Source organism: Taudactylus pleione, unplaced genomic scaffold (assembly GCF_031769625.1).
Source record: "Taudactylus pleione unplaced genomic scaffold, aTauple2 ptg000007l, whole genome shotgun sequence".
Taxonomy (NCBI): Eukaryota; Metazoa; Chordata; class Amphibia; order Anura; family Myobatrachidae; genus Taudactylus; species Taudactylus pleione.
Genome location: NW_028284410.1, coordinates 20,309,928 through 20,333,959, shown reverse-complemented (window position 1 = coordinate 20,333,959; position 24,032 = coordinate 20,309,928). Strand labels below are relative to the sequence as shown.

At 40.8% G+C, this 24,032-nt stretch overlaps 1 protein-coding gene across 1 annotated transcript in view; it reads left to right on the top strand.

Annotated features, from left to right (window-relative positions):
- MYOM3 (myomesin 3) overlaps positions 1 to 23,766 on the top strand; it is a 222,094-nt gene extending 198,328 nt beyond the window's left edge. The window contains exons 33-37 of the mRNA XM_088460571.1: positions 816 to 979; positions 4,582 to 4,618; positions 15,733 to 15,755; positions 21,306 to 21,361; positions 23,481 to 23,766. Of these exons, the coding sequence (XP_088316697.1) occupies positions 816 to 979; positions 4,582 to 4,618; positions 15,733 to 15,755; positions 21,306 to 21,361; positions 23,481 to 23,765 (565 nt within the window). The 3' untranslated portion in view covers position 23,766. The remainder of the gene's footprint in view (positions 1 to 815; positions 980 to 4,581; positions 4,619 to 15,732; positions 15,756 to 21,305; positions 21,362 to 23,480) is intronic.
- Positions 23,767 to 24,032: the final 266 nt, after the last annotated feature.

Below are 24,032 nucleotides of genomic sequence, written 5' to 3'. Positions count from 1 at the left end.
ATTCTGGCCATGCCCACCTAGCACTGGTGACAGCTCTGCCTCTTCTCAATGTAGGCCCTTAATCTGGGCCTGGGCATAACACTGGCAGAACGCTTATGCTGGGCACATTTATTTACATTTTCATATATGAAACACAAAACATATATATGAAACACATAAAATATATTGTTAACCTGACATCCCCCCCAAAAAGTTTAATAGAGTAATACAACTCCTTTACACAGCTGAATTCCTGAATTACACAGCAAAAGAAGGAACAAAACTCTCTCTTTTTATTTTTCCCTTCCCTTTTCTTCTTTTTTTTTGCTGTTCTATGTATATCCATAAACTCTAGGGGAACACCACCAGAAGTGTTATTTGATCCCAGGCCATTGGGAACACCTTTTGAGGGAATAATATATTGCCTACATTATGGTTAATATTTTGATCGATTGTGCAGGAACCTACAGTATGTGTATTTATGTTAGAATATGTTACAGGTCAAAATGCTGACATTTCTGTCATTTAAACTCCTTTGACCTCACTGGCCCTGCAATATTTATGAATCCTACAAGTCTGTCATTCACACTCTGCTGACTCAGATAAAAATGCACATGCTTCTTAACATGACAACCTGTAACACAAGGGTGAAAGGAGTGGAAGATGGTATAATTAACAGATTTAGTTTACTATAATAACTAAATGTATTTTATGTATATATTATTCTGCTACTAATACACAATCTTGGAAACATAGTAATGTCAACTAAATCATGCACCTGCTTTTTAAATCAGTTTCAAAGAACAACAAATAATGTAATTTTCTGTTACACACAGAAATCAGAAATTGTCCAGTACAGAGAGGGTTAAATCAGGAAGCACAGAAAATCAAGTCTGGCTTAATGTGAATAATCCTACCGACTCTGACCGAGGCCTGTATACACTGGAACTGTTTGATGGCAAGGACACTCATAAACGGACCCTCGACCTGAGTGGTAAAGGTAAAAGCAAGTTACCTCACATGTGTGTTTAAAACTTAAGTTTAACTATAGTTTTTTTTTATATTGTTATATGCTGGTTATGGGGTAATTCACTTGTAAATGCAATTTTGATTTGACACTTGAGAGCAAAACTTGTACATTAAGTGCATACAACAAATGTGTCTATTTCTTTCAGCTAGTTTGAGATACTACTGGGTGCATCTTTAAGAGATGATATGCATACAGTATCTCCCTTGCACGACTTCAAAATATTTGAAGCACCTGTTACTTGTGTCTGCATGGCCCAACTCCTTCATGAAACCACTTGTGACTCCAAGCTGCCGATGCTATGGATGCTGGCAGGGGCAGATTTGTCCCAAGGCAGCTGTTTGTAATCTGAGCCAGAGCCGTAACTAGGGCTCTGAGCGCCCTGTGCTGGCCCCGCCCCTTTTCCGTGTGACGTCATGCAGGGCCACATTAACAATTGGGCGGATGGAGCTACAGCTCCAGGCCTCCACATAAAAATAGGCCCATCAACATGACAGTATGATTACCAGCTGCCTAACTGGCCATAAATTTTAAGTATTTAAATAGTTTTTCTAAATTTTCCCCCTAAAAAAAATTATGCAACTTTTCTATTTTTATGTAGTTAGGGAGACATTGTGTCTCAATAGTTTAGGGGGTGTACACACCAAGGTGACTTTGACCACACCCACACAGCACCGATCACAGCTCTTCCCCTTCTCAGTATAGTTCCTTCAACATTTTCAGCTCCAGGCCCAAGTGGGCCTTAATCCGGCCCTGACGTCATGACGTTGCCCATAAGGGAACATGGCCGCCGGCACTTGAAGCTGCAGCAGTGCCTGGAGGGTCTTCAAGATGCTCCAGGCAGCTGTAATTATAACAGGGTGCCAGCGTCTAGCGTCCCATGGACGCTACAGACAGCACTGCCACAGCGGTGCTGGCTGCAGGGTGGCGTTCCAGACATCCTACAGCCAGAAGCAGGGGCCGTGGGGTGCGACGGTGCCACCCACAGAGTCCTGCGCTCTGTGCGGTCGCACCGACCGCACACTCCGAGTTAGGGCCTTGATCTGAGCTATTCACTGATTTGCTGTATTTACTAAAGTGCGGGTTTTCAGAAGTGGAGATGTTGCCCATAGCAACCAATCAGATTCTACTTAACATTTATTTAGCACCTTCTAGAAGATAATAGCTAGCATCTGATTGGTTGCTATGAGCAACATCTCCACTTCTAAAAAACCTGCACTCTAGTAAATATACCCCTTATGGCCTGTACACACGGGTCGATCAGATATCGTTGTCTGATCGTCCTTTATGTGCTGGATGTTCGATATCGAACATCCAGCAACATGCACCAACCCCCCCAACAACTTCAACAATCAATGATAGCGGGTCCCTAGAACAAACAGGCTAACCTGGTCGATATCGTCCAGGTTGGCCTGCATGCACGGGCGATGGTCGATATCGACGTCGACCATCCATGCCCGCACATCGACCATCGTTTGGTCATTAGAGGGGTTGAAAAAGGAACGATATAAACAATCAAACGATAAACTATATCGTTATTGTTTATATCGTTCTATTAAGTTGGACCGTGTGTATGCACCAGAAGACTGATCCGGAGCAGCCAACTTCAACATTGCATTGCATGATCTCTACTGCACAATGCAGATAGGTTACATAGCACAACCATCTGAAAAGGAGGGATGTGTAGTTTGTAGTGCTCATTCTAGCACCCTACACCTGTCACCACCTGTGCAGTTCCTCTTTTCTGCCTGGGGTGTCACTCTGCTCTGGTGCTTCTAGCACACTCTGCTCTGTATCTCAGCAGTTTGTTGCATCAGCTGAGTGTGCTAGAAGTACCAGACTAGAGAGCGACACCCCAGGCAGGAAAAAAAGGAACTGCATGGGTGGTGGCAGGTGCAGGGTGCTAGCATGCTAGCATGAACACTGTGTGCTTATTCTCCTTCCTTTGTACTACAGGTTCCAGTTGTGAAGGTATTTGGGGGAGATGAAATGCATGTATACAGTATATGTACTTACTGTACATTGAACCAAAGTGAATTCAGATTCAGCACAATGGTCCACAGCTCTTCAGCATATCCGTAAATGGCGTGTAATGGAATACATTGGGACCTATCTATTAGAGTCCACACTGTAGTGATAAGAATTATAGTTTATATAGCTGCTTACAATGGCAAAAAAAAATCACTTATTGTAATTTATAAGAAAAAAATATAGCAGAGATAGCTACAAGTTAATTTATTGGTTGGTTGGTCAGTCTCTACGGATGTGCACTTGCATGATTCAGATTGCCATGTCATACTTGCACTGTGGGAATGAAAGCCCAAACAAGAAACACTCTCATACTCTAGATCAGGGATGGGGAACCTCAGGCCGTGGGGCCGTATAAGGCCCTCGGAGTCATTTGGTCTGGCCCTCTGATCTTTTTTCTGCTAGCCTCATCTGGCTAGTAGGGTGCCTAGAATTGCACCCTGCAACCACAATCTATGCAGCAGTGCCATCTGGACGCTTCAGACAGTCACACCACTGCCCTTACAGCTCCACGGAGCATCCTCAGGATGCTCTGGGCATTGCTGCAATCACCGGTGATTGTGACCCCGCCCCTTGTGACATCATACGGAGAAGGGGCGTGGTCTGTACCAGGCCCGCAAATAATGTTATACAGTATGTATAAAAATGGCCCCAGGCAGAAAAAAGGTTCCCCACCCCTGCTCTAGATCCTGGGCCAAGAGTAAAACTGCTGACCATGACTAGAACTATGGCCTCTATGTAAAGCTGCATACTCCATGAGCGATATCGTTTAGTGTTTCCCCCGGCAGTGATGTGCTCAATGTCGTTAATAACCTTGAGCACACCCACTGAACGATATTGTTAAGTGCCTCCCTCATCCCCGAACCTGCACAACCTGACGATATTGTCAGGTTGGACAACAGGTTTGGGCGATGAACGATGTCATCAACGACCAGCAGGAGCGCGCATCATTGGTCATTGACGGCATACACACTGGCCGATATAATTAACGATATCGTAATCGTTTATTATATCGGCTAGTGTGTACGCTGCTTAACACCTTATTTATTAAGCACACAGATGACTCTGAATTAAAAAAAATAATTTTCTACCAATATAATTTCTTGAAGATTGACAAAATATAAAATAACAAAATTAATCACTTATATTTGACTATTTTGGTAACCATTTTCCTATACACAGAAGATATTGCCTTAACATTGTTTATTAACCATATGCAACTATCCACTACAAAGCTCTTCAGTAGCGTACTGTGTGTGTCAGTTTTACATTCTTTACTGGTTTAGAGCTTTTATCTCTATTGTTAGAGTTATAATTAATTGCCTTATATTTTAAAAGTCCTTATATTAGCTAAACACTTCTGAATAAAAGATTTGGAAAAAAAAACTTGATGAATCATCAATTGCTATTCATTTATACTGGGAAATATATGTGGAATATGAGATATATAACAATTTTCTTTTAATCTAGTGCATTAAATTTCTTCTTAGTAACATACTTATGTACAGTTTTAATTCTTTAAATGTCTGGATTTTTTTTTGTTTCAGCATTTGATGATGCAATGGCACAACATCAGAAATACAAGTAAGTGTTACAAAATGGCTTCTTTTTTAACTCAAAATTAACTCATTATTTAATAAAGACTTTTGCAAAACAAATAACTAACTTAGGGCTCCGTTTAACAATGATACCGTACATATTAACAGATACTTATTTTGTTTAGTATCTCAGTGAAACTAATGAATATGCCATTAGTATTTAACATTACTCAACTCTCTGGCGAGGCCCAGCGACATTCCCCTCCTCGGCAGAATCCTCCACGTTGTTGCTGCCAGCCTACCACTACCGGCGATGGGCTGCTGTATCATGCGCTTGCGTGATAGTCAGTGTCCACATGTGCCTAACACTTCACCCAGCGGGAACACGGTAATGCCTGGAAGGCTTCACCGAAATCGGAAAGACTGAGGCTTGATCCCTATTGCCGGCAATGGGGATCATATCTCTATCGCCATCTATAAATGGCATAAGCAGTACAGTGACAAACTGTTCGCTAAATACTGAAAGGAGGACATAACCCCTTTAGCAAGTGCTAAAGGGGTTGTACGTATCTTGTTGTTTACTAGAGCTCTAAGAATTTAAAATAACAATCAACTAAAACACAAGCATCGCTACAAATAAAACCGTGCAGCTGTAACGTCACATGAGGGATTGGAAAACCCATGGATATTAAGACGATCCATTTATTAGGCACCTTCTAAAAGATAATAGCTAGAATCTGATTGGTTGCTATGGGCAACATCTTCACTTCTAAAAAACCTGCACTTTAGTAAATATACCCCTAAGACTGATCCGGAGGAGCCAACTTCAACATTGCGTGATCTCTACTGCTCAATGCAGGTAGGTTACATAGCACAACCATCTGAGGAGGGATGTGCAGTGTGTAGTGCTCATTCTAGCACCCTGCACCTGTCACAATCCATGCAGTTCCTCTTTTCTGCCTGGGGTGTCACTCTCTGCTCTGGTGCTTCTAGCACACTCTGGTCTGTATCTCAGCAGTTTAAAAGTGAATAATAAAAACTATCTGACAAACCAGGACCTCTATACAAAAGTCACAGATATTGGTTAATGTAGGGTAAAGGAAGTAACAAGCTTTGTATCGGGCAAGAATGTGTTCAACAGAGTTCGGCGAAATATTTACAAATTGTGCATGTTTTTCACAAGACTGATTAGCCTCAGCGCTCCTCATTCAGGCTTATCTTCCAGTGGCCTCTATGCCTACCTTGAACTGAACCATGTCAACCAGATTTTGCTAAATTTAGGTATAGAATTTCTGCTTAGGACACGTTCATGACCCACTGTGTCATTGACAAAGGCCACCCAACTAAGGATTCAGGGCTTTCTTGTGCTATCCATACCCTTGCAACAATGAAATGGCAAAAGTTATCAATTTTAAACAATACTTAAGCATATGCTTACCTGGAATCTCTTTTAATGATATTTTAAACAAACATACCCTGGGATTTAGCGGAGAATTGAATACTTCTGCTCTGTGGTTGTCGTCCCACACATGGGTTTCAAAACCTATGGGTCCCATGGCATTTCCACAGCATATGCCAGAATGATTCTGTTAGAAGTCCTCATTTAGGATACTGTTACAAGTCTTCATATAAGTGGGGTGACTAGATGGGCTGAGTGGTTCTTATCTGCAGTCAAATTCTATGTTTTTATGAGATGCACTCTACGTAAGATGTACTAATACTAATATGTTTACAGGAATCTTACGCAGAGGGAGTAAACTTTACATGGCTTGTTGGAGGGTCTCTGCGAATTGCCCGGGTTCCTCTCCACCTCCTCTTTCCCCGTAACATGCAGCAGCAAATATGCGCAGCAGCGAGCAGACCTATCTCTCCCTGCATGATGTGTGAGGGAGAGCGGGCGTATGGCCTGATCACGCCTCCCCCTGATCTGCCCCTGGTTGTGCAGCCCCCAGCACCCCCTCTCCGTACAGTGTGCAGCGCATAGTTTTTTGCAATTTTCTGTAGGTGGCGTGGTCCTGCCTCCTCAATTTGGTCACGCCCCCATCCCCAGCACCAGGGCTTGTCATTGCTCTCAATGGCCCTGGGTGAAATGCAGGGATGTTTTGTTCTTGCCTATTGCAATTCCAGTTCCAATATGCTCCAAACAGAAGCCCAAACCTGAAATTGGGTTGAATTATTACAGTGATATCATGGTGCTGAGTAGAATAAATTGCTGCTTGTTTCTTCTATTGGCAGCTGTCTGATCGTTAAGGTAAAAAGTGGAGGGAAAGTCATATTTACATAAACATGAATGCAAGTACAGTATTACTCGTGTTCTCTATGTTCTGTTAATATTTTACTGTAGGGATAACAAACTGAGCAGTCACAAATTCAAGCTAATTTGTAGCAGAAAAAGAAAAGTTCTATAAAGGGCCCCTCATGGAGCAATATAATGAGAATTTAGGGCCTCATTTATCAACGAGTCTTATCACTCACAACGAGTGATAAAACTTGTTGAGTATGATAAATGGTGCTCCAGTCAATCAGCTCCCAACAGTCACTTTTCAAACAGATGACAGTTGGGAGCTGATTGGCTGGAGCACCATTATCATATTTAACGAGTTTTATCACTAGTGAATGATAAAACTCGTTGATAAATGAGGCCCAGAATCTTTATTATATCCTTAAAACTGCAAAACAAAAAATCTCAGTGATGGTGTAGATAATTGAGAATACCAATGAAACACAAAAGGGGACCCAGGTGCTGAGGAGTTAAATAACCCTTAAAGATACGGTTCAGCTGAGTGAGGGAGTCACTCTCACCAAATCACAACAGAAAATAGAACAAAAATCAGCCGTAGTATCTAAGGGTTAGGAAGTGAAAAAAACTCAGAACAGTACTAAAAATGAATGCAAGATTTATTAATGCAATAAGCATATAATAATTAATACCATAATAAAAAGTAGCAGCTGCAGTGAAGACTGTGACAATATACAGTCAGGTGCATAAATATTGGGACATTGACAGAATTTTCATATTTTGGCCTCTATTCACCACCACAATGGCTTTGAAATGAAACAAACAAGATGTGCTTTAACTGCAGACTTTCAGATTTAATTTGAGGGTAATTACATCCAAATCAGGTGAACGGTGTAGGACTTACAACGGTTTCTATATGTGCCTCCCATTTTTTAATGGGCCAAAAGTAATGGGACAAACTAAACAATCCTAAATCTAACTTTCACTTTTTAATACTTTGTTGCAAATCCTTTGCAAGCAATTACAGGCTGAAGTCTGGAACGCATAGGCATCACCCCACGCTGGGTTTCATCCCTGGTGATGCTCTGTCAGGCCTCTACTGCAAATGTCTTTAGGTCCTGCTTGTTCTTGGGGCATTTTCCCTTCAGTTTTGTCTTCATCAAGTGAAATGCATGCTCAATCGGATTCAGGTCAGGGGATTGACTTGGCCATTGCATAACATTCCACTTTTTAGCCTTAAAACTCTTTGGTTGCTTTTGCAGTATGCTTCGGGTCATTGTCCATCTGCACTGTGAAGCGCCGTCCAATGAGTTCTGAAGCATTTGACTGAATATGAGCATATAATATTGCCCGAAAGACTTCAGAATTCATTCTGCTGCTTTTGTCAGCAGTCACATCATCAATAAATACAAGGGAACCAGTTTCATTGGCAGCCATACATGCCCACGCCATGACACTACCACCACCATGCTTCACTGATGAGGTGGTATGTTTTGGATCAAGAGCAGTTCCTTTCCTTCTCCATACTCTTCTCTTCCCATCACTCTGGTACAAGTTGATCTTTGTCTCATATGTCCATAGGATGTTGTTCCAGAACTGTAATGGCTTTTTTAGATGTTGTTTGGCAAACTCTAATCTGGTCTTCCTGTTTTTGAGGCTCACCAATGGTTTACATCTTGTGGTGAACCCTCTATATTCACTCTTGCGAAGTCTTCTCATGATTGTTGCCTTTGACACATATACATCTACCTCCTGGAGAGTGTCCTTGATTTGGCCAACTGTTGTGAAGGGGTTTTTCTTCACCAGGGAAACAATTCTTCTGTCATCCACCACAGTTGTTTTCCGTGGTCTTCCGAGTCTTTTGGTGTTGCTGAGCTCTCCGGTGCGTTCTTTCTTTTTAAGAATGTTCCAAACAGTTGATTTGGCCACACCTAATGTTTTTGATATCTCTCTGATAGGTTTGTTTTGATTTTTCAGCCTAATGATGGCTTGCTTCACTGATAGTGACAGCTCTTTGGATCTCATATTGAGAGTCAACAGCAACTGATTCCAAATGCAAATGTCACACCTAGAATCAACTCCAGACCTTTTACTTGCTTAATTGATAATGAAATAATGAGGGACTAGCCCACACCTGTCCATGAAATAGCTTTTGAGTTGATAGTCCCATTACTTTTGGCCCCTTAAAAAGTGGGAGGCACATATAGAAACCGTTGTAATTCCTACACCGTTAACCTGATTTGGATGTAATTATCCTCAAATTAAATCTGAAAGTCTGCAGTTAAAGCACATCTTGTTTGTTTCATTTCAAAGCCATTGTGGAGGTGAATAGAGGCCAAAATATGAAAATTCTGTCAATGTCCCAATATTTATGCACCTGACTGTAACAATAAAAGAGCACAAATTTGTACTTCAATGAACAGTAAAATCCTGGAGTCAAACACCCCTAAGTAATGATAGCAGTGGTGATATTCCTCGATAGGAAATTATTCCATAGTGGGTGCATTATAGATGGTGCACATGCTAAATCAATATATTTTCAAAGGAGCAAGTGTCCTGTGAAGTTTCAACAGCGCTGAATAATACCTGCAAAAAGTGATGGTACCATCCCGTATTGCAGTGAGAGGGATTCCAGTAATAGCGGTACAGCAACACCGCGTTCACCGATGGCTGGCTCCGGTGTTCAACCCGGTCTGATGGGAACTCACGTGATGACAAGAAGCCGCTCTGGAGGGTCCGTGTGACTGGTAGATTCCGGCAGGTCTCAGTGTAGATATTTCCACATATGAATGGGAAGGCGAGGATGTGGGGCTATGGGTAAAGCCGCTCACAGGTTATGACAACCAGATCAACAGTGTCCATTGTGAGCTGCTGGGGAAGGTGCAAGTGCTACCATTCAATGCTCACAGGATGAAGGTAAGTAGGAGGCACCTACGCGTTTTGACGTCCTCCTCAAGTCTTTTTCAAGGTGAATGCCTCTATTCAATTCTTAGGGGTTTAAATAGTGTCAATATGTGTAATCATTTCAAACAGCTGCATTGATTAGTAACCGTTCTGAGTGAAACAAGGTAAGATCGTTAAAAGCAAACACTGGAGACAATATATTCTGTTCAATATGAACACAATTTATCTATAATCATAACTAAACATTTAATGTAGAGATATTGTATGTTTATATATGTAAATGAACATGAATAAAATTAATTATAACAGTTGTTTTGCGGTTTTCTATCAATTAAGAGGAGAGATAAATAGACCCCTAAGGGATAAATCTGTCTCATTTCAACATCAAACAGCAATTAACTGAGAGATATTATATTACCAAATATACTATCACATGCTTAATCTTAGTCGATTCACATATATATTCTGACTAATAAGGAAGAGAATAGTATCTTTTTACAGCAATTGTCCAAAAACAAAAAAAGGAGTAGCAGAAAACCTAAATTGTGGAATAAGAATATAGGAATAATAATTATAAAGTAAAAATTAAGAATTAAAAAGGCAGAGATATAAATGTATAGGATGACAGATAGAGGATGGAACTAGCAGACCAATGGTAAATCACATCAAAAGATACTGTTCATCTCAATTTGTTCATTTAGACTGTCTGGAAACAAGCTATTATTGGAAAATATCCAATATATTTCTTGCTTACATAAGGTCCTGAATCTATCACCTTTTCTAAGAGTAGGTGGTATAGATTCTAGTCCTATACCACGGTGGGAGCGAACATCCCCTCCATGTTTTTAAAAAAAATGCTGCGATACACTATGTAGCAGGGTTTCTTGAAGATATTCCTCCTATGCTCCAAAAATCTCTCACGGAGGCTTCCAATAGTTCTCCCACATATCTAGTATCCCTGCAGCCGCATAGCAGCAGATACACCACATACTTGGAATTACAGTTAATAAACTGTTTTACAGTATATGTTTTTTCTAAACCTTTGACATCCACAATTTTGGTTTTATTTACAACATGTTGGCAAGTAATACATTTATTCTGACCACACTTATAAAAACCAAGAGGTTTTTGTGGAAACCAGCCGAAACCTGATATAGAAGGATTTTTATGTATTGGTTTCAAAAAGCTTGGTGCTAGTTTATATTTGAGAGATTTATTCTTTCTATAAATAACTATCGGTTTAGTTGGTAGTATATGCTTTCATACCGAATCATATTGTTGTAACATCGAATAATTCTTCTCTATGATTCTTTTAATAGCCCCCGAGGAGTTGTTATATTTTGAGATGAAGCCAAAGTTGCTTTTCATATTATTTTCACTATGTTCTTTTAATTTAGATCGTAGAAGTTCTGCTCTATCTATAACTGCAACTTCAGTATAGGTTCTTTCTAACAAATCCGATGGATAGCATCTCTCAGAAAAACTCTCACAAAGGGTTTTTGCTTGTTCATTGAAATTATTAAGGTCAGAACAATTGCGTCTTAAGCACATGAGTTGACCTTTTGGTATGTTTGTCTTCCAAGGTTGACAGTGACAGCTGTTATAATGCAAATAGTTATTTGAATTCACTTCTTTACAATAGTTGACAGACTTAATCTGATTGTCAACTATTTCCAAGGTCAGGTCCAGGAAGTTAACCAGATTCCTACTATACGTGTAAGAAAACGAGAGGTTAAATGAATTATTGTTTAGAGTAGAAACAAAAGTCTGTGCACTGGTGATGTCCCCATCCGAAATAATAAAAAGATCGTCTATGTAACAGCCATAAAAGACCAGGCTCCCCCCCAACTCACCCCCCCCCCCACACATGTTGGGACTCAAATTGTCCCATGTAGAGGTTAGCGTAGCTCGGGGTGAACCTGCTCCCCATGGCCGTCCCAAGCACCTGAAGATAAAAAGTGTCAGAATAAATAAAGAAATTGTGAGTAAGAATAAACCGTATAGCAAGTAATAAGAATTCCTGATGTTGAACGGATAAGGTACCATCTTCCAAAAGGCAATTTGCTATCGCATTAATCCCCAACTTATGGGGGATATGGATGTATAACGCTTTCACGTCAAGTGTGAGAAAGGCATACTTGTCATTCCAAGTAATTCCTTGAATGGAATTAAGGAAGTGTGTAGTGTCCTTTTAGATGTGACCTTAGCCGTGTAACGTGAGGCTGGAGAAAAGAATCCACATAGTGAGAAAGATTAGATGTTAAAGAGTGAATACCAGATATAATGGGGCAATCAGGGGGTGCAGTGAGGGATTTGTGGATCTTGGCTAAATAATAAAAGATGGGGGTGACAGGAAAAGGAACTAGGAGGAATCTGTATACCTCCCTGGAGATGATTTCTTCAGCAAGAGCCTCATTGAGAAGCAATTTGAAATCATCTTAATACTGTACAGAAGGATCAGAGGTTAATGTCTGATAAAAGATCTTGTCATTTAATTGACGTAAGTCCTCAAGGACATAGCCATCTCTATTGAGAATGACTACGCCCCCCCCTTTGTCTGCCTCCTTGATTATTATGGAATCATCTTTACTCAAGTCTTGAAGAGTTATTGTCTCCCATTTATTCAAATTTGAATTTCGCTTTTTAGCAAACTCTCTAATTCATACATTTCCTTTAACCAATCATCATTCGTATTTGATATATAGCTCTCTTGGGGAACAGTGGGCCTGATTCAGACCCGCTCGCGAGCGCCGAGTGCTCGCAAGTGGGTCGATGTTGGCCCAGTGCGCATGCGCACGACGGAGGCGGCTCCGTCGTTCGCATGCGCGAGACCCGGATAGCGACGGGCAAACCGTTGCTCCGGGTCTCGCTACAAAGGGGACGTGCTGTCGATGTTGAGTGACAGCACGCCCCCTTTGGTGGGCGTGCCGGGGGCGTGGCTGGCCAGACGGAGGCGTTCCCATGAGAACGCCTACCATCTGGGGCCGGCCCCACTGACATCACAAGTGATGTCAGTGGGAGTGCTTTCGGCTCTGATAGAGCCAAAAGCACTCCAGGGCTTGCGGCAATGAGACCCTACCACAAGGGTCTCGTCGCAAGCCCGATGGTCGTGATGGTCTTGACCATCGCGACCATCTTCCTGGCCGCTCGCTATAGCTGTGGGTGGTCACACACAGCTATACGAGCGGCCAGGAGGCCGCTCTAAAAATACAATAGGCAGGCACTGATTCAGAGCGAGCGCTCTGAAAGAGCGTCCGGCTCTGAATCAGGCCGTGTCCCTATATAGAGCCTGTCTCCTTTTCAATCTTCTGAGAATACCAATGAAACTGTTTAAAAAAATAGTCTGGTCACTCAGTTATGCTCAGAATATTTTATAATATAAAATGAACTATCCCAGTATTCTTAAAATTTCAATCTGCACATCAAATGTGATCTTGGCATAATTTATAGCTGACATCATGTGTTGCATGTACCAGGATAGTTAATGTTGTATCATACATCTTCACCTTTACAAAATGTGTTCCTTTTGTACTGTAATATATTAGAGTGCTGCACAACTTTGTTGAAACTGTGCATCTGCAAAATGTGCATAAAATAAAGTAGTAAAGTAGTTTCACATTGATACATTATAATCTGGTGCATATAATCCCATGTGTAAATATTTCTTCTGTATCCTGTGCTGATCCCTAATACTCCAAAGTTTCATTGTTGATGTTGCTCGCAGTGAGGTATTTGCAAAGTGACTGACAGGCAGGGAGCATTAGTGGGCGGCAATAGGTAAGTGGCGACTCAAACATAGGCGTGTAGTGACCGTTCTAAGGGCGTATATCAGTCTGCAGTGCGATCTTGTACACAATAAGAATGGCTCTGGCTTCTCAGTTCCCGCGGCCATTCCGCACGACTATTGGGTTACTCAAAGGCCTATTATCGAGTGATCTGAAACATATGCTGCGTTTTTTTACGCAGTTACTTGTATTTTCAAAGCTGCTAGTCGGTGTATTAATACAAGTTGATACAGCTTAGACATTTGCATATTTTCACACAAACCCTGTGCACAAATTCACAGCTGCAGTGACATTATTATACATCTCTGAGCCAGGCCCAAATATGCAAGATCTTGTCCCAACAAAATATTGAAATTAAGCATTAGAGGGTGAAAAAGCTAAAGAGAACTGTTTCAAAATCAGACTGGTATTTCCTTATTGCCATTGGTTATAGATAGAAACAGCTGTACTTGGCCCTCATTCAGAGCCGCTCGTTAGCGGCAGTACGCTCGTTCCGAGCGATGTTTGCACATCTGCGCATGCGTACGGTTTTTAGTACGCATGCGCGAACCAGTCAGTGCGGCCAAAAATCGTTTGTACGCTATATAGCGAGTGCCTGCTATTTTGAGTGACAGAATGAGGCGTATGTGGGTGGTAACAGGGGAAGGTGCTTGAAAATGGGGAGTGGAGATCCGAACGCAGGCGTGCTTAAAGGTCAAAACGGGCGTATTATGGGTGTGCATAATTAATACAGCAGCGTCATTGACCACGTCACTGGGTTATTTTATAGCCAGAACTGCTCACAAATTTGTGGTAGCAAACACCAGCCACAAGAATAGCGAGCAGTTCATACGCTGGTCGATGTACTCGATTAATCTAATAAATAGCGGACATGACGTATGGTGCGAGCGGCCAGGGGGCGTTTTTAACAAATAAACGAGCGTATGTTTTGCTCGCTCGTTCAGACTTAGAGGTGTGAACAGACTGCAATTTGCGAACGGATCATTTGAATAGCCACCCCTTGTTTATGAACGAACGACCGCAAATAGCGAACGGCTCTGAATCAGGCCCTTATTTTGTTCGCTTAATATAGGGTTGATATTATATTCAAACCACAAATGAAGGTGTATAAAAGCATATTATATACATGGTGAGTCTATAAAGGACACATGTCACACAACAGATGCTCCTAGGGTTTTATAGGGGCCTTCCTCAACCAAAGAATATAGAAGGCTTGCAATAAATAATACTGCAAAGAATTCAGCATCAAACTGGTTGGAACCAGGTTAAAATGCCAGGTGTGGATACCAGGGCTATACTGAGAAATATGGTAACCCTGCTTAGGACCTAAGGAGACGATTCAATTCAGCACCATGTTGAATAGCCCCAGGAAGCAGTTCCTTGAGCTATTCAATCGACTGCGCTGTTAAGTCCGATCAGGGGATTCTGCTCGCACCCTCCTGAGGTGCGAACAAAAATTTTACTCTAAGAGCCAGCCGCGATGGTGTTTTCCGGCTTAACGCGTAGCTAACAGCCTTCCGGACAGCACTTAATTTGGAGAATCCCAGTTACCGCAACTAAACACCCAGCTTAAGGCGCGGTACCCAGTACCAATTTAAGTGGTTCTAGTTAGACTTAACAGCGTGGTCAATTGGATAGCTCCGGGAATACCTTCACACCCTGAATCCCTAGACTTATAATAATATTAAGTGTTTAATGTAATTGCCTATTCATTTAAAATACGTTTCTAAATGTAACACACAACTCCAATGAAATATATGAGCCATTGGAATAATTGAGACAGTGACATGATTGGTAAAAATACACTGCAAGGATGGTTAAACTGCTTGTTACCACCTAGTGGGGATGGACATAATGAGCAGACAGGCATTGAATACACTGAAATAGAACAAGCAGCATCCCCCCAAAAATATTGTACTGCAAATGCATGCAGGGCCTGTGCAGGAAGCTGCTGTGCATACCGTACATTTCATCTGCAAATACAGCAGGAGGTGTCTGGTGTAAATAGAAGCCTTGTGGCTGCATCACAGATCCGAGTGCTGCATCCTAAGCCGCTTAGGTTTCACCTGTTTACACATTTACGTTAAAAATGCTATTCAGGCCAAAACCAACATAAATCATACTTTTTTCTTGACAAATGTGTCCATTATGTTATATTCTAGTTATACAATAACATTTGTAACATAGTATTATATACAGTAATATATGTCTTGTATGACATTCTTTTTTCAGGGAAGTTGCAGTGATAGAGAAAAGTAAGTGACCCATGAAAGCACTGGGCTGTATAGAGCTCAAGTATTTCAGATCCATTGTCAATGTTTTTTGCTGTAATGTTATATACTAGGACAGTGGTTCCCAAACTGTGCGCCGTGGCACCTTGGGGCGCCTCGGGACACTTGCAGGGGTGCCTCAGGTTAGTGGTCCAGCTCAAAATCTATTTATTTATGGTCAATGCAATGTAAATATGTGTACAAACAGAAGCTAAAACCTGTCCACACCACATAAGTGAACCTAAGGATGGCAGGTTAGCACACTTTACTTCACTTTACTACTTTACTACATTTATTTCTGAATTTCTCAATGTCAAATTTTTGGCTTAGGGGTGCCATGAAAAGAATGCCGATACTCTAGGGCGTCGTGTTTCAAAACAGTTTGGGAACCACTGTGCTAGGAGTTATGTCAATTATAGGATGTTGCAATGCAGTTGGCATAGATTTCGGCCTGTCATTATATTATCCTTGTTCTCCCCATGTTACAAAGTTTTAATATCATGTAAGACTAAAATGGCTAAGTATTAGTTTGCCATACTCTGCGTTTTATCTAGTCTTTTTGTTGTGGTCAGGTTAATCATATTTGATATAAGGGGGCAATCCAATTAGTCACGAGTCCCCTAGCAGCACCAATAAGTGTGGCTGTATGCCACATTTACGGTACCCCTGGACTTGCAGATTGTGTGAGTCCAGTATGAGAAGGTGCGAGTTCAGGTGCTATTGCCTACGTTTGTATGACGTTGCAATGGCAACTCGTTGCGGGTAATTGGATTGACCCCTTAATGTCGCAAATGTTTGAAATTTATAATACTTATTAACATTTTTGATATTGAGCCCTGTACTTAATAGACCACCAAGTGCTTCAGATAACTCCCTTTTTATCTATGATTGGTAATAGGACAACTGGTGCAGGAGCTATAACCATAGGGAGACATGTGAGATTAGGAGAGACAGGATAATCTTAAACTGGCCACACATCTAAAGATTATCTGTCGAACCAGCCAACTAGTTGATTGGTTGGAGTGAAAATCTGGTAAGGTATGGGAGCAAATGACAATAAGCAATTTGCTCCCAAACACCGGAAAATGGACAAAAACTGTTGTTTGAACAAATTGTTTAGATCAAACATTTAACAAACTTGTCTGAACAACCATTTTCACCTGTTTTCTGTCATTTAGGAGCAAATTGCTGATCATCATTTACTCCCATACATTACCAGATTTTCATTCCAACCAATCAACTAGTTGGCTGGTTGGACAGATAATCTTTAGATGTGTGGCCAGCTTTAGACCCCAGTGGTCTTTTAAATTAAATATTCGCCTACACATTAATTATCAGTGGAATATTTTATACACTCATCAGCCATAATATTAAAATCACTGACAGGTGAAGCAAATTACATTAATTATCTTACTACAATGTCACCTGTTAAGGGGTGGGACATATTAGACAGAAAGTGAACACTGAGTCCTAGAAGTTGATGTGCTGGAAGCAGTAAAAATTGGCAAGAGTAAAGCTGGCCACACAGCTAAAGATTATCTGTCCAACCAGCCAACTAGTTTATTGGTTGGAATGAAAATCTGGTAAGGTATGGGAGTAAATGACAATCAGCAATTTGTTCCCAAAGGCCGGAAAATGGACAAAAACTGTTGTTTGAACAAATTGTTTAGATCAAACATTTAACAAACTTGTCTGACGACCATTTTCATCTATTTTCTGCCATTTAGGAGCAAATTGCTGATCATCATTTACTACCATACGTTACCAGATTTTCATTCCAACCAATCAACTAGTTGGCTGGTTGGACAGATAATCTTTAGATGTGTGGCCAGCTTAAGAATCTGAGCGACTTTGACAAGGGCCAAATTGTGATGGCTAGACAACTGGGTCAGAGAATCACCAAAACAGCAGGTCTAATAGGGTGTTCCTGGCATGCAGTGGTTAGTGCCTACCAAAAGTGGTCCAAGGAAGGACAACTGGTGAACAGGGTCATGGGCACCCAAGTCTCATTGATGCGCATGGGGAGCGAAGGCTAGCCTGTTTTGCCCATCCCACAGAAGAGCTATTCTAGCACAAATTGCAGACAAAACTTAATGCTGGCTTTGATAGAAAGGTGTCTGGACACACAGTGCATTGCAGCTTGCTGCGTATGGGGCTGCATAGCCACAGACCAGTCAGAGTGCCAATGCTGATCCCTGTCCACTGCTGAAAGCACCTACAATAGGCTCATGAGCTTCAGAACTGGACAATGGAGCAATGGAAGAAGGTGGCCTGGTCTGATGAATCACATTTCTTTTACATCATGTGGATGGCCAGGTGTGTGTGCTTTGTTTAATTGGGGAGTTAAACAGTTAACTGGGGAAATGACACCAGGATAAACTCTGGGAAGAAGGAAAGTCGGTGGAGGCAGTGTGATGCTCTGGGCAATGTTCTGCAGGGAAACCTTGGGTCCTGCCATTCATGTAGATGTTACTTTGACACGTACCACCTAAGAAGCAAATATGGTGGAAGTTGTCAAAAGGATAAATGAAAAGGGGCAGACTAGATGGGCCAAGTGGTTCTTATCTGCCGTCAAATTCTATGTTTCTAGCTAAACATGATACACAGAATGGAAGTTGCTCAAGTCAATTTATTAACCCATCACAGGTACATGAAAGGGAGGGGTTAATCTAGACTAAAAAATAACAGCAAATAACTTCCCAAGCACAGGGCAAGCAGGTCAGCATAAAGAGCTTGATATTATACCTGAAAACAGCACTGCAGAGATCTCAGTTGCATACATTTGCAAATATATGGTAAGCCACCAGGTCCCGGCAAAGCGTCTCTGTTCTGCAACATTGTTGCAGACGAAGTACACCCCTTCATGAAAATGGTATTCCCTGATGGCAGTGTCCTCTTTTAGCAGGATAATGCGTCCCGCCACACTACAAAAAGGTGTTGACTTTTCCTCCAAATTCCCCAGATCTCAATCTGATCAAGCATCTGTGGGATGTGCTGGAAAAAATAGTCTGAGCCATGGAGGCCGCACCTTGCAATTTACAGGACTTAAGTGATCTGCTGCTAACATCTTGGTGAAGAAACAAGAAAAATGTCCGCACAGACCACTCTATAGAAGATTATCCTTCCCTTATTCCATATGAATAATCATAAATTCAATACGTAACTATTTTGGATGGAGGTGCTCCCAGGAATATAATATAACCATAAAATGAACAAAAGAAGCAAAGTATTCCTATATCGGGGCACTCACGGATTAATCGTGATGTACTCAAGTGACCAAACAATTAATAAAACATAACTTTTATTACGTCCTTAAATAATAAAAAAACAAAAGCGAAATATATTACTAAATATATAAAATAAGTGTTCTCTAGTAATAATTATTGTGTGGTAATCTTATAAATGTGCTATGTAACCACTATGGGCATATTCATTCCACACAATATAGTTTAATGTAGAATATCTCACCAGTAAACGTCTCGTACCATGATTGAAACCTATGTGAAATGGATATTGGTGATTTACTGAAGAGACTGGTGCCAGACAGCACTCAATCAATTCATTATAATCCAATTACCTCAATATATGATTGTTCTATTATTAGAGCTCTACACTCTCACAATCTTCTGGTATAGCCACAGTCTCCTAATATACCACAGTGCTGTATTGTGGCACCTAAAGGGGGTTAGAGTAATTTAAGCTGTGATACACAAGAGTAAATTGATTTAATAGCTTAACTCACAACACAGTAATATTGTCCGTTTAGATTCTCTCATGAATATTCACTGTTCTTATTACTGAGCTCTGCACCTCTGTAGTCTATTAGAACATAAACAGTGTCCTGATCAGCTGCTCTATCTGGCAGTTCTTTACTTGCAACATAGTAGCATATTACGTTCTGTCTACTTAATGAATATTCACTGCTCTCATTAGGGAGCTTTTACACCTCCGTGATCTGTTTGTATTTAAGCTGTCTCCTAACCCACCGCTAACGGCTAATGATTATCTAATAAATATTCACTGCTCTCATTAATGAGCTCTGCACCTCCGTAATGTATTAGAACATGAACAGTGTTTTGCTGCTTAATCTAGTAGTTCTTTACTGGCAACATAGTAACATATTATGTTCTGGTTATTGTGTCAATATTCACTGCTCTCATTAGGGAGCTCTAGATTTCTGTGATGTGTTAGTACTTAATGAATAATGAGAGCAGTGATTATTCATTAAGTACTAACACATCACGGAAATCTAGAGCTCCCTAATGAGAGCAGTGAATATTGACACAATAACCAGAACGTAATATGTTACTATGTTGCCAGTAAAGAACTACTAGATTAAGCAGCAAAACACTGTTCATGTTCTAATACATTATGGAGGTGCAGAGCTCATTAATGAGAGCAGTGAATATTTATTAGATAATCATTAGCCGCTAGATAGAGCAGTGGGTTAGGAGACAGCTTAAATACAAACAGATCATGGAGGTGTAAAAGCTCCCTAATGAGAGCAGTGAATATTCATTAAGTAGACAGAACGTAATATGCTACTATGTTGCAAGTAAAGAACTGCCAGATAGAGCAGCTGATCAGGACACTGTTTATGTTCTAATAGACTACGGAGGTGCAGAGCTCAGTAATAAGAACAGTGAATATTCATGAGAGAATCTAAACGGACAATATTACTGTGTTGTGAGTTAAGCTATTAAATCAATTTACTCTTGTGTATCACAGCTTAAATTACTCTAACCCCCTTTAGGTGCCACAATACAGCACTGTGGTATATTAGGAGACTGTGGCTATACCAGAAGATTGTGAGAGTGTAGAGCTCTAATAATAGAACAATCATATATTGAGGTAATTGGATTATAATGAATTGATTGAGTGCTGTCTGGCACCAGTCTCTTCAGTAAATCACCAATATCCATTTCACATAGGTTTCAATCATGGTACGAGACGTTTACTGGTGAGATATTCTACATTAAACTATATTGTGTGGAATGAATATGCCCATAGTGGTTACATAGCACATTTATAAGATTACCACACAATAATTATTACTAGAGAACACTTATTTTATATATTTAGTAATATATTTCGCTTTTGTTTTTTTATTATTTAAGGACGTAATAAAAGTTATGTTTTATTAATTGTTTGGTCACTTGAGTACATCACGATTAATCCGTGAGTGCCCCGATATAGGAATACTTTGCTTCTTTTGTTCATTTTATGGCTAACATCTTGGTGCCAGACACCACAGGAGGTCTTGTGGAGGTCTTCAGAGGTCTTGTGGAGTCCACGCCTCAGCGGGTCAGAGCTGTTTTAGTGGCACGAGGACCCACACACTATTAGATGGGTGGATTTAATGTTACGGCTGATGGGCATGTATGTGTATATATGTGTATGTATATGTGTATATATATATATATATATATATATATCACCAATGTAATTTCTACAGTGTATACCCATATACAAACAGTTTCTATGAAGTCACAATTATTTTTTAATAATTTGTGCCATTGTGGTTTATATTATCAGATCGTGCTAAAGTGGTCCGAGGGCTTCCAGATCTGGCGACTATAATGGAAGACAAGGTACTGTTAACAATGTCATAAAGCCACATTAAAATGTAAAGTTTAAACAATGTGGTCACATCTCCACTACACAAAATGAAAAAAGTCTGAACTATAAGAGGACATTTTTACGCCACATTTAGTATGTTTCAAGCTTGTATTATAGGAATGCCTAATTACAGAAGATTATATAGACCATGATGTAGATGTTGCTCCTGTGATATGCTTCCAGAGGGCTTATGCTCTTATTCCCCTTTTATATAACATTGCAATTTGGAAAACTTAACATGACTTGGCATTAACCAATGATTGAGTTACTTTGTGCAGGTAATGGAGGAAACATCAGCAACTTCTAACATGACACTGAGAGTTTAAGTTTTAAAATAAATGTATACACTTTATTAACCACTGTGGAGCATATTTATGAAAATTTGCTATATGCCCCCCAAAACAAGAATTCCTTATCGCCACATATCGTGGATATTAGGACTATTTTTGGAATGGTATTTATGTTGCTTCAGCCACCGGTACCTAGGTTCTGATAAAAGCATGTCCCAGTGACCAGTAAAAACTAAAATGGTCGCTTATGCATTCACAATTACTTTCGGGTTCAGACCTGGCAGCACAACTGCAAATGTACAGCCATCCTGCTGCGCATGCAGAGTCCGAAAAAGTTGTGATAGGCAACCGGAGAGGGATTGCAGGATCACTCTCCAGCAGGGCTGCTCCACTGAGGTTAGCGGGTTAGCGCTATCTGAAGATGTTGTTAGCTAATGCAAGCTTCAAAATGCTAAACTTTTTGGAGATTGTTACATACTCTCCCAATAGAAAATTATGGGGATGGCTCCTGTGAGGGCTGGTGACACTAAAGCTTCTAGTGATACTTGATTCTGTCCTTAAACATGTGTAAACAGACATTTTCTGCATGTTTTAAGAACATAATTAACTTGATGAATATGCCCCATATGGAAGGAAGCATTTACATTAAATATATATGAGGGTAATCCAGGAAGTAAAAACCAAATGGCTAAAAATATAAACAAAAAATTGTTTTCTTTTCTCTTTTTTACAAACAAATCAAATTCTTCATTTAAACATTTATCATATTTGTCCAACTTTTTGTGGTACTCTGCTGCCTCCAGTCCATTGAACTAGTTGCTGACTGCAAGCTGCAACTCATCATCAGTGCCAGTGGTGTCCCTCCCTGCGGTGTCACCCAGTGTGGGGTGGGGTGTGTGGCCTCGTGCGAAGGGGCGTGGCCTCACGGCCCGATCCCCCGTGGTCCCTTTCTTAAGATTACTTGGGGAGGGGGGTGCAGGGGGTGCTGACTGCTTGTGTTGCAGTGCCGGCTCCCTCAGTGTCAGGAGCTGGGTGCTGCACTTAATACTACAGTGCTGCATCCGGCTCCTGTCACTGTGGAGGAGTGTCAGTCTGCACCTTGGTGTCACGACTCGGCGGGTGACACCCGGGTGCGGCCCGCACCCCCATTGTGACGCCACTGATCACTGCCAAAATGTTTTCCATCCAGGAATCTTTGAGCTTAGTGAAAAGGTGAAAGTCACTTGAAGCAAGGTCCACACTATAGGGTGGATGATTGAAACCTCTCACCCAAATCTGTGACAAGTGATGGGAGTCCTGGTCGATCTTCGTCATACGTGTTTGTTCGTCCATTATTGATCGTTTCACACTATTTTCTCACATCACCATACACATCCTTTAATTGACAACAAATTTCGTCAGGTTTACCTTTCTGTACCTTCAAGAATTGAATAGCCCTCCACATTTCAAAGTCAGAGGGATTTTGTATCGTAGGGTTCATGTTAACAACACAAAGTATCGCCAAAAATACCAGCACAGCACGTCACTCACAAAACACTTTTAGAAAACAGGTTAGGGAGACAATCCGACCATGAATTGACCTGCATGGCGGAAAAGTACAAACGGTCTTTACTCTCTGGGTTACTGGATAATATACTTGAAAAATCACTAAAATATGTAATGGAGGAGCATTTTTCAGCTTATCGATACTTACATATAAGCATGTATTTACTCTTTAAGCAATATGTTTACACAAACTATATGTAATTGCTTGTTGACTCTTGGGCAGAATGCAGATTTCAAATTCTTCTTGTATTTTTAGACTCTGTGTTTAACGTGTCACATATCTGGTGATCCTGCTCCTGAAGTCTCCTGGGTAAAGAATGAGAAGAAGGTGGTCTTCAAAGATCGCTATAAACTGGATGTGAAGGGTACTGTGGTAACTATGACCATAGAGAAGATCTGTTCTGATGATTCTGGGCGGTACAGCATTACTGTGAAAAATAAGTATGGTTCAGAGATTGGGCAAGTGACTGTAAGTGTATTTAAGCATGGTGACGAACCTGAAGAGCTTAAGAAGACATGGGGCAATACCCCAAAGCCATAGATGTCAGCTACAGTTATGGCAGCTGGTAATCTGAATGTTTTATTTGGGATAGATGTGAATTCTGAAGAAAGCTAATGCTATTCAACAATAAATAAAACATGCTGTACATGTCTGTTTGTGTTTTGTTATCATCTTGTGTAGAAACCTTTCCAGTAGTTTTATCAATTTCTACTGTTCACTGCAGTACACCCAAGCTTTGTTTAGGACACAAGGCCTAGTTTCACTATTGTTAGATGTGTAAAAATGATGGAGCTGATGTAGAGATGA